We start from the raw sequence: 12209 nt of genomic DNA, 5'->3' as shown, positions 1-12209 counted from the left end.
GATATTGTGACAGAACAGGGCCCACAAACATGTCCCCCCCCCCCACACACACACACACCCGCGTGCTCAGGGCTTACTCCTGGCTCTGCACTTGGGGATGACTCCTGGCAGGCTCTGGAACCTGAGCTGGCTGTGTGTAAGGCAAGGGCCAATGTACTATCTGTCTTTGGTCTGGTATGTTGTTTTTGTTCTTTTTTTGATGTGGGAGGGCACTCCCAACTGTGCTCAGGAATTACTCTCGGCTCTGCGTTCAGACATCAGTTGGCATGGTTCAGGGGACTATAGGAAGTGCCTGGGATTGATCCTGGGTCAGCTGCATGCAAGGCTGGTGCCTCTCCTCTATACTATTTCTCCACTCCCTGCCAGGTTGATTTGAAATGGCAAAAAATAGCCATAGCTTCCAGAAAAAAAGGAACAAAAGGTATCAACATAAGTCCACCACATTGCCTATTAATAGCAAAGTTATTGAACAACCACCACACACACACACACACACACACACACAAATAAGGCTCCAACACACACTTGAATTCATCAGCCTCTTGCTCTGCTGTACGCACACACAGCCAGGAGAGCACAGAGGCAGGGGGAGCCAGTATGAAATGTGGCACAGTGGGAGGAACAGGAGGCCAGGAGCTCAGAGACCTGTATTCCAGAGGCATGTTCCATGAGCACAGAACATAAGCTGTGCAGCCTTGGACATGCCACTGACTGCAGAGTCTCGGCATTTCTCTTTTCAGATCTTTTAGACAAATCTGTCTCTAACCTTCTTGGGGGCCTTTCTACTTCAATGTCCCTCCTTTTCTAATGGTAACCTGTGGCTGCAGGCAACAGTTCCCCCCACTTTGAGGTTCGGGGATATGCTAAAAGGAAACCAGAACTATGGCTGGATCTACTGAATCAGGCCCCAAGATCTATAAAACGTTGGATGCATTCTTTAGAAGCCTTTTCCAATGGATTCTTTCGTGCAAGTAAAGAGTGGTTTTGTTCTGACCTATTTGCCCCCTTCTCACAATTACCCAATGACTCTTTGGTAAGGAAAAATGATTAGAAATAGCACAACATGAAACAAAACAGAGTGGAGATGTCAGTGAAGACATCTATGATGGAATGATGGGGACATTAAGGCCTCCAATCCTTAGGCATTATCAGAGCTTTAGCTTTTTACTAATTGTGCAGGAAATCATGAGAAGTACTATTTATGAATATAACCAATTTATACAACATTAAATCAAATTAACTTTGAGATCAAGCACATTTGCCATGTATTGCTTAGTGCTCACGTAAACGCCCTTTAATAGAATAGACTTCTGACAAGGAAAGAAAAATTTAAGCTTCAAAAATTCAGAATAAGTCCCCTATTGGACTGGAAAGAATGTGCCCATAATTGTTTCTTTTTATTCCCAGGAATTACATGCTCCGACACAAGCCTATACTTCCAAGTGGAACTTAGAAATGAGTACTCCCAAGCATTGAGCTAAATATATACTTTTAAAATGATACTATTTTTTCCATTGCTTCCTGCTCAATTTTTACAGTACATTTCTAAAAGAAAAAGAATGACTTGCTGGTGGGGTTTTTGAAGTTAAAAAGAGTAATCCTCCACCAAAAGGAATAATTCTAAGAGACAGCAATCACCCTCTGCAGTATATTATTTAGATGCAGAAACACCCAGGCACTAATCGAAACCTTTCAAAGTTAAGGATTCTAAAAAGACTGACAGAATGACAACCAGTAGTTGAAGTATTTACAGCTTATTTTAGTGCCGATATGTATAGCATAACAAAAATGGGGAAAAGAGGCCAATTTGCAAGAGGAAAATGATTTTTAAAGAGTCAAATCTAATGTGATTTTGATAGGATTAGTATTTGGTACTCTTCTATTCTCTCTGGATTAAGCTATTAAATATAAGTGGCCCAGATGAGACTGGGATCATTGTCTATTGCCTCAGGATATACCCTGCAGGACTGGAGGCCTATCAAGGGGTTAAAAAAAATCTAACAAAGGACAATTTCTTTTCCATTTTCTGCTAAGGTTTCCTTGGTGAATAAGTGGAGTTGGGCCTGGTGGGCAGTAAGTGGTGATACTGATTTCTAGGAGCTCTCTCATACTGTTCTTTTTGTTGCTGGGTTCCCTGTTTTCTTTTTTATCCCCATATTTCTACTCTAGTTACTAATACAACACTATGGTTTATAACACACTAATGAGAGAGTTTCATAAATGCAGATTTCTTAACACCATACCCTCCATCAGTGTTGGCTTCCTTCGTGTACAGGGTTTTTCTTTTTTCTTTCTCTCCCTCTTTTTTTTATTTAAACACTGTGATTTACAAAGTGATTCATAATACAGTTGTTTCGGGCATTCAATGTTCCAACAGCAATCCCACCACCAGTGTAACCTTCTCTCTATCAGTTTCCCAATTCCCTCTGCCCACCCCCCAGCTTCCCTGCTCAACCTTGCCCCTTAGCAGGCACAAAAACTTTACTTCATATTGCTTGTTACTACAAAATGGCACATGGAATTATCAGAAAAGAGATCTCTAAAAGTCAACTTGTGATAACTGTAATCTCTCACAATGTGTTACCGAAGTCACTGTCTGAGGATTTACGGGGCGCAATGGAGCTACTGTATTACTGGTTTTGCTCATTGAGCTTGGCAAGCTTCTATGCGAACTTCCCATCAAATATGCTATGGTCCTACTAGGCTGTCAGTATTATGAAATTTGGAGGAATACTGTGAAATCTGGGCCCATTTAAATGGCGAGGGAGGTTGGGTGTGGGGGCCACTGGGCCTCACAGGGTGGGAGGGAAATCTACTTATCGCCATTCCAAGCAGGCCACGGAATTCTCAGCCTGGAGATGGATTTACCTGGGATGATCTGGTGGCTTGGCAGTTTGATCACTCTGCAGGGCTCTCTAAGAATTTATTATTTCTCCCTCCCCTTCTTGCTTTTGCTGTCACCATGGTGGGGTTTTCAGTCACCTGGTGTCATCTGCCAGACACTGCACACTGCTGTGGCACTGGGGATCTCGAACAGCAGGATCAGACTCAGGCATAAGGGATGGTTCTGGGACTCTGACTCGAGGGTATCATGCTGGCCAGGTTGTTGCTCTAGCACTGAGACTCCCTGGGACTTTTCTTCAAGTTTCTTTAGCACACTGTGCCTCTCTTCCTTATGATTTCTCTAGTCCTAAGGCAGGAACAAAAATCTGAGGCAGACCCTTGAGTTCTTTTATACAACAAGACTGAAAGCAGAAATGCCGGGGCTGGAGCGATAGCACAGCGGGTAGGGCATCTGCCTTGCATGCGGCCGACCCGGGTTCGAATCCCAGCATCCCATATGGTCCCCTGAGCACCGCCAGGAGTAATTCCTGAGTGTAGAACCAGGAGTAACCCCTGTGCATCACCAGGTGTGACCCAAAAAAAAAGCAAAAAAAAAAAAAAAAACAAAGCAGAAATGCCCATGGGAGAATGTGCCAAGGAGTAGAAACAAAAGAAGATGACTCGGAGAGTCCAAGCCCTTCTATTCCAGAGAAGTTGTGGAGTCAAATAGGTACAAAAATTAGTGGGTGTTCACAAGCATTTGGGAATTATAGTAAATGAAACTGCTAGATTTTTAAATGTCAGCTTGTTTGGTAAATTCACTGGGTTTGCCACAGTGCTTTTTCTCGGGGTGTTGGCAGTGCACCCTGCTGCAGGCAGGTGGGTTCAGAGGAGTGTATAGGACCAACACCCGCTGTCTGGCCCAGAGCCCATGCCTGGTCTCTCTGAACACCTGATCTCTCTATGCAATCCCACTGCAGCTGAACCCAGAAACACTAAAGACACCAAACTGAAACTTGGGGATACAGTGCCAATAAAGATCTCTTTTAAAACAAATCACTTTAAAAATCAAAACAACAATGAGATATAATCTCACACCACAGAGACTGGCACACATTCAAAAGAACAAAAGCAACCAGTGCTGGCGTGGATGTGGGGAAAAAGGGATGCTCTTTCATTGTTGGTGGGAATGCCGACTGGTCCAGCCTTTCTGGAAAACAATATGGACAGTCCTTTAAAAAATTAGAAATTGAGATTCCATATGACCCCGCAATACCACTTCTGGGAATATATCCCAAGGATGGAAAAAAGTACAGTAGAAATGACATCTGTACCTATGTATCATTCCAGCACTGTTCACAATAGCCAAAATCTGGAAACAACCCGAGTGCCCTAAAACAGATGACTGGTTAAAGAAACTTTGGTACATCTACACAACGGAATACTACGCAGCTGTTAGGAAAGATGAAGTCATAAAATTTGCTTATAAATGGATAGCATAAAGAGTATCATGCTAAGTGAAATGAGTCAGAAAGAGGGACAGACATACAAGGACTGCACTCATTTGTGGAGTGTAGGGTAGCATCACATGAGGCTGACACCCAAGGACAGTAGATACAAGGGTCAGGGGGATTTCCCCATAGCTGGAAGACTGCTTCATGAGCAGAGGGGAGAAGGCAGATGGAATAAAGAAGGGATCACTAAGAAAATGATGGCTGGAGGAATCAGTCGGGATGGGAGATGCATGCTGAAAGTAGATAATGGACCAAAAATGATGACCTCTCAGTGACTGTGCTGCAAGCCATAATGCACCAAAGTAGAGAGAGAGTATGGGGAATATTGACTGCCATGGAGGCAGGGGTAGGTGGGAAAGGGGGGGTGTACCCTGGATACTGGTGGTGGGGAATGTGCACTGGTAGAGGGATGGGTGTTTGATCATTGTGTGATTGTAACCCAAACATGAATGCTTGTAACTATCTCATGGTAATTCAATAAAATTAAAAAAAAAAGAGTATTAATGGGTTAAAAAAATGGGGGGGAGGTTGCACTGGAAAGGTAGTTTAGGGGTTAAGGCACTTGTCTTGAATGTCACTGACTCCAGTTTTCCTCCAGCACCACATACAGGCTCCTGAGTGCTACCAGGAATGATCTGTGAGCACAGCCAGGAGTAATCCTGAGCACTGCTGGGTGTGGCACATCTCCCTCTTCCCCACCACTCCACCGAGGAGAGAGAGCAAGTGAGAGAGAGAATCATACTATAGATAATATTGACATATTCCCTATTTAAATATGTAGAAAAAAGGAATAAAAGCATATGGGAATAAATGAACTGTCAAGAATGATACCACAGACCTAGGGCATGCAGAAGATGCAGCCAAACTGGCCTGGAGGTTTGGGGGTCAGTGGGAGTCAATGTAAAATGTAAAATGTAAAATCCCTGGGAGAATCTTATGAATACCCAAGTTCAATATCTGTGGTCAAGAATCTGCAAACTTAATAAGAACTGCCAAACCAAGCCAAAACACACTTTGATTTCTGTACTAAATTTCCAATACACAACTTGATACACATCTCATTATATGCCCCTCATAATTAAAATAGTAGCAAATGGGAAGAAATGACTACAACTTCATGGGAGAATTGTTTTTGACCTTGCAAAGAACTTCCTGTGACTTTCCAGCCAGGCTTTTGAGCGGCTATTTATACTTGTAAGCAAAAGAGCTGGGTTCAGTGGCGCCGTCTGGATAGGAAGAACTCCTGACTGACTAATTTTCCTAACAAATCTGAACATTCAAGCTACACATTAATAATTTAAGTACAAGTCACTCCAGACTGAATGGAAAAGAATGATGACAGCTGATCCAATGACCAAACCTTAACCTGTCAAAAATCCAAGGCATGATCCAAGACATCAGCCTATGTTAAAAGTAAACCTACATCAATTCTTCTTACAGAAGTGATACAAGCTGCCAGCCTGGAGATGGAAAACAATGAACTGCCTGGTATGTGGACACAGTGACTTTTCAGGCAGCTGCCCACGGTGCACAGCATATATGACAGGTGTCCCCGGTTCCTGTCCTTGGTGAAGTGGCAGCCATTATAACACGCTGAGAAGTGAGGCAGACAGCAGCCTCATACATCATATGCTGATCACCTCCCTGATAGCACCGTTTCTCCCTTGGGCTTGATTTAATCTTCTGCTGTTCTGTTGGTCATGGTCCCTAAGTGGGAAAAATCTACCACTAATGCTATATTTGCACAATATCAAAATCACCAACTACACATTCTCCGAATATATCCTTGTCCTTAAGCTATGCATGTCTGTCTGATAAATCCTTCACCTACTCCAATTTTGATTCTTAAGAGTGAAATTTCAGAAACTAGTTCAATATTTCACAGTTGATGAGTGGCAATGTATACACAGCAGTCCCCATTACTGGAATTGCTGCTTGTTATAAAAGTGTTTTGATACCCAGTTACTCCTCTCTCTCTCTCTCTCTCTCTCTCTCTCTCTCAGAAAGCTAAAATAGTATATGTAAAACAGAAAAAAAATAAAATTTCACAATGTTGTGAGTCTTTCAATAGATGTCATTTTTCATCATTAGAACCAACAGCCATGAACATTTCCCTTAGAAACGAAAACTATCTAAACTGTGTCCAACCCCAATACTCAAATACATGTTCAATGTTTGAGAGTCCCTGTTAAACTACTATAAACTTAGTGGCTTCAAACAACACAAAAGGATTTACTGATGCATGAGTGGCAAGAGTCTGCACATCTGTCAGGGCTGTTATCTGCAGCAACTCCCATGAGACCCTATTTTCAGCCTTTTGTAGCTGCCACAGTCACCACGGCCCTTCCATCTTCAAAAGCACCACCGCTACATCTTGGACACTTTTCTCTGCCACCTTTGTCTCTGCTTCTGGCATTGCATCTCCTCCTCTGCCCTTGCCCCTCTCCTTCTATTGTAAGGACCCGGGCTTACACTGAGCCCCTGGCTTCCCACCATGGGAAGCGTTACCCGAATCACACTGGCAAAGTCCCTTTTGTCAGGTAGATTACAAACTTAAAAGCCTAAAACACTACAAAGGGTTCCGGCAGCGTTTGCCATGGATTCAGGAGTTCACATGTGGGCAATTTTGGGGTGTTACTACTCTGATTGGAATTCTTTTTTCTTAGTTTTTGGGTAACATCTGGCACTGTTCCGGGCTAACTCCTGCTAACACCAGGATCACTCCTGGTGAAGCTTGGGGGACCCTATGTGGTACCAGGGATTGAGCTCAGGTTGGTCCCACACAAGGAAAGTGGCGTACCCACTGTACCATCTTTCCAGGGCCCTATGACTTAGTTTCTAAGGTCACCCATTAAGAAACAAAAAAGAGAAAGTTAAATTATCTTCCAAATCACCCTGTGCAATTCTTTGTTTTTGTTTTGGGACCACACTCTGTGACTCAGGGCTTACTTCTGACTCTGCACTTAGGAATCACACCTAGAATGCTCAGATCATATGGAACGCCGGGAATCAAACCCAGGTCAGCTGTGTACAAGGCCAGCCCCCTGCCCACAGTACTATCACTCTGACCCCACCCTGTGCCATCTTAAACAAGAATCCTGCTTAAAAAAACTCCACTGGAAAGAAATTAAAACAGAAATATCTCATGTTTGCAGAATACAAGGGTTCACCAAGGAAACACCAGGCGGGTTTTTCTCTGAGCCGCACTTCCTGCCACCGTGACAATCAAGCCAGTTATCATTTGCTCTTGCTCACAGGCAGGTGACACCCTGGCTGCTGAGGGACAATGAACTCTAATTTGGAGACATTGATCCAGCCATGAGCTGGGTGGAGTAGCAGGAGGACTGGCCATCTAGTTGCGCTTAGCATTACCTGTTTGAATAAAGCGTCGTCCTGTCGTGAGGGCAATGCTCGTTGACATATAAGGAAGAAGATGAAATTGTGGTTGCCAAGGATGCAGCTTCAAATAATGACGGTGTGCTGGGCACCAGGTCAGGTCTGTGCCGGGAGCCGAGAGCTGAGGAAGGAAAGACACACACACACACACACACACACACACACACACACACACACCACACGTTAATCTCAGGTATCAACACTGCTTTAGGATCAACAATTTAAACATGCAGAAAGCATTCATTCAGCTTCTCAGGCTGCCTATTAAGTGCTGAATGCACTGCACTCCTCTGAACTGCAGTGGATATGTGAAATCTCTTCTTGCAAACAGGTTAAACAAAAAGGAAATTGCACTAATCTACAAAATAGCTTAAGGAAATGATCTTAAGAATGCTATTTTTAAAAAAATCTAATAAAGTGATTTACTCTTTCAAAAGATAATACAACATCTTCCTGGAATTTAAAGAGATAATTTAACAGAAATTAAAAGGTCAGCAGGCAAATGTAAAAACAGAGGGTGAGCCTGGTTTCCCTTCACCCACCCCCGGGACCAGCCCTGAGCAACAATTTTCAGGGTATTAAGAGGTTCACAACCAACCATCTGCCATAAAGAACCTTAACTGAGCTCACTGTACTCTGGAACACAATCTGGGGTTCAACTTGATACTATTAAAAAAAAAAAGGGCCAGAGTAATAGTACAGCGGGTAAGGTGCTAGGCTATCATGTGGCCGACCCAGGTCTAATCCCTGCGACCCTGAATGGTTTCCTGTGCACTGTCAGGAGTGATCTCTGAGTGCAGAGCCAGGATTTAGCCCTAAGAAATGCTGGGCATGGCACCCCAAACCAAAATAAATTAACATGGCTGCCTTTATAAAAAGGAGAAAACTCTTATTTTTTCTGTAAAATATGGGTGTCCATAAACATTTGAACACCCACCCTCTCGTTAGGAAAGCAAGAGTTCAAGGCTGAGCAAAGATCCACGTCCTATGCCCACTCTCTCTAATTCCATGTCATCATTTTGGTCTTCTTGAGAGCTGAATCAAGATCATTTTTTTGTTTGTCTTGGGGCCGCATCCCGTGATGCTCAGGGCTTACTTCTGGCTCTGCAGTCAGAGGTGACTCCTGGCAGGGCTTGGGGTTTTGGATTTGTGAACCAACGTAATCTCTAAATTCCAAATGTAGTTCTTGTACCAGCAATACATGCATCATCAGCATACGTGGATATATGCATATTTGCGTTCATTTGTGTTACAGGTACTTGAACATGTTTGTGAAGAATACAGAAGCTCCACATAGAACCCAGATCTATTGCAAGGGAATCGGCATTTGACAAAACACCAAGTGATTATGATGTATTCCATTTTGTAGTGCCAGGGACTGAATCTGTAATGGACACTACCCCTGTGGTTTGTTCTCTTCCTTTTTCTTCTGATTGGTGGGCCACACCTAGTGGTGCTAAGGGCATACTCCTGACTCTGTACTCAGGGATCACTCCTGGAAAGGCTGGGGAACCCAATGTGGTGCTGGGAATCAGACCAGGGATGGTCATGTGCAGGACAACTGCCTTATTACCTGGACTATCTCTCCAGCCCTGTGTTTGGGATTTGAAGGAATAAGTAGATGGGGAACTGGAGTGAGGCACAGATGGAAAGATGGGGGAGCATCAAGGGGCTGGAGACAGCTTAGAGTCTGGGCATACATTAAAATATATGAGCTTTGCATGTGGAGAGGCAGGAAGGAGGGATACTAGGTCCTATTTAAAGAAAAAAAATGTATATATGGACACAACAGAACTTCCAGGCCTAAATTTTGTACATAAATGCTGCTTTCTGCTTAAGTAGTTTTTCCAATATTCCATTGTTCTTCTTCTAAATGTTCCTCTAAGAATATGTCACTGGTTTAAAAAAATAAAAAGAGAAAAACTGAAAGAAATATTGGAGCTTTAAAAATTTTTTTTTTTTTGCTTTTTGGGTCACACCCAGCGATGCTCAGGGGTTACTCCTGGCTTTGCACTCAGGAATTACTCCTGGCAGTTCTTGGGGGACCATATGGGATGCCGGGGATCGAACCCGGGTCGGCCGCGTGCAAGGCAAACGCCCTACCCGCTGTGCTATCGCTCCGGCCCCAAGCTTTAAAAAAATTTTTAAATATATTTCCCCTTTATTTTTTCTAATATATATGTATATATATATATATATATGCTGGAACAGCTTTGTCTTTTTTTTATTTTAATTTTTTTATTGAGTCACCATGTGGAAAGTTACAAAGTTTTCAGGTTTAAATCTCAGTTATACTGGGGCTGGAGCAATAGCACAGCGGGTAGGGCATTTGCCTTGGACGCGGCCGACCCGGGTTCGATTCCCAGCATCCCATATGGTCCCCTGAGCACCGCCAGGAGTAATTCCTGAGTGCAGAGCCAGGAGTAACCTCTGTGCATTGCCGGGTGTGACCCAAAAAGCATATAGTCCACCACCAAGAATCCCAGTGTAGCTCTACCCCGCACCCCCACACCCCTAACGCCCCCACCCTTAGCCCCCCTTAGCCCCCCCCCCCCCACCCGCCTGTTGGAACAGCTTTGTCTTTGACTCAAATTAAATCAAGAGCTTCCTTGATGAGGGGCTGGAGCGATAGTATAACAGTAGAGCATTTGCCTTGAATGTTGCTGACCTGGGCTTAATCCCTGGCACCCCATATGGTCCCATGAATACTGCCAGGAATAATTCCTGAGTGCAAAGCCTGGACTAAGCCCCTGAGCACTGCTGGCAATGGCCCCAAAACCAAAACCCAAACCAAAACATTCTCCCTCCCCCAAAATACCCCTAAACAAACAAAAAAGAGCCTCCTTAATGAGCAAGAAAAACATGAGTAACCAAAGTGCTCAACATGCAAAAATCAGAAAGGCTTCCTTTCAACTTTTCATTCTGCTTTCAATCTTCATTATGCTAGATCCATCTTATTAAGTACAGAAAAATCCAAAAAGCATATAAAAACTTTTAACAATATTAAAAACTGCATCTGAAAAATAACTTCACATAGATCCCAATGAATTGCCAGTAAATATAAATAGCAGATGGAGCTGGACTGAGAACTACTCAGGCAAAGTCAGGTCTTAGCTCAACTTTACTTCCTAACTCAGAGGACACCAACAGTCTGGAGCCAAGTCCAGGGCAACTGATCCCTTTGGCTTTAAGAGTGCCCCTTTGAAATGGAGACTAGTTCCTCATAATCTGTGTCTCGAAGCTCTTCCTACGAGTAGTGTGGGAGGCAGAATTAGAGGATGAAGCCCAAGGATTCAACACCTTGTATACTTTCTCTTTAATTCTGAGTAGAACCTAGGAATAGGGTGAGGTGTTATTTACTTAACATAGCTAATGAAAATTTTTAGATGTAATTTATGCTACCAATAAGAGTTAATAGAACAGGAGATGATCACAGGGGAACCATTTGGGGTGCTGGGACAAATGTGGACCAGCTGTGGGCAAGGCAAATGCCTTACCTGCTATACTAGTGCTGGGCCCTAAAATAAATTTAAAGAAAGAATATGCTGATAATCTAATATGTCACTTACTCTTAAAGGAGTAAAAGAGAAAAATAATTGAACTAAGATACTTGAGCACATTAGATACTCACTCCTGACCAAACTTTTAGCAAATGAGAAATGTAAAGGAGTGTTCTCAACCTGATGAGTATCAAACTCAGCAGGCTTCTTCCTCAGTGGTTAAATGTTAGAGTCATTCCCTTTAAAATTGGGACAAGACAAGGTGTCCCACAATCACCACTGTTATTCATCATTGTATCATTAGGTCTAGCCAGCAGGTATTGAGGAAGGGACGATGAGATCTGTGTAGTAGCAACAGTCAGAAAACCCAGCTTTTTGAAGGTTACAATTAAAAATATTATATAAATATCTATATCTATGCATCTGTTTTTATTTTCATTCAAGGAACAAACTTAACAGAATGTAGGCATTCATGATATGCAGGTAGAAAGCTATCCCTATTTTTTTGCCATGCCTGGTAATGTTCAGCGGCTATTCCTGGCTCTATGCTTTGGGCCCACTTTTGGGAGGTGCTTTGGGAACATGTGGTGTTGGGGATTGAACCTGGGCATACTGCATGCAAAGTATGTACTTTGAGCTATTTCCTTTTCCTTAGAAAATTATGTTTTATTATACTTTATGTAAATTTTATTATAGAAGGGCTAAATAGATAACTAATTGCATATGCATATGTGAATAGATATGCACATAAGGGTTGTGTCTATTTGAATATAAATATGTATATATATAAAACACTCATACAAAAGAGCAAGGTTTGGGAATAAAAACATCAATATTATATGGAATTTACTACCATCAGTTATAGATTTTTCCTTTTGATATTTTAGACCTTTCTACTTAATCTAAATTATAACATACTACATTGTTTATATTTTTGAAATTAATATTGTTATACCATATATACTCATTAAAAACA

General features: G+C 42.6%; 1 protein-coding gene across 3 annotated transcripts in view; it reads right to left on the bottom strand.

The window, feature by feature from the left end:
- The window catches only part of PIP5K1B (phosphatidylinositol-4-phosphate 5-kinase type 1 beta), a 354670-nt gene that overhangs the window by 68517 nt on the left and 273944 nt on the right, over positions 1–12209 (bottom strand). For all 3 annotated transcript variants that reach the window (XM_055132200.1, XM_055132196.1, XM_055132192.1), the window contains one exon: positions 7710–7854. In XM_055132200.1, coding sequence (XP_054988175.1) covers positions 7710–7854 — 145 coding nt within the window. The remainder of the gene's footprint in view (positions 1–7709; positions 7855–12209) is intronic.

Source organism: Sorex araneus, chromosome 1 (genome assembly GCF_027595985.1).
Source record: "Sorex araneus isolate mSorAra2 chromosome 1, mSorAra2.pri, whole genome shotgun sequence".
Taxonomy (NCBI): Eukaryota; Metazoa; Chordata; class Mammalia; order Eulipotyphla; family Soricidae; genus Sorex; species Sorex araneus.
Note: the sequence above shows the minus strand (reverse complement) of the source record. Positions and strands in the feature narration are given on the sequence as shown.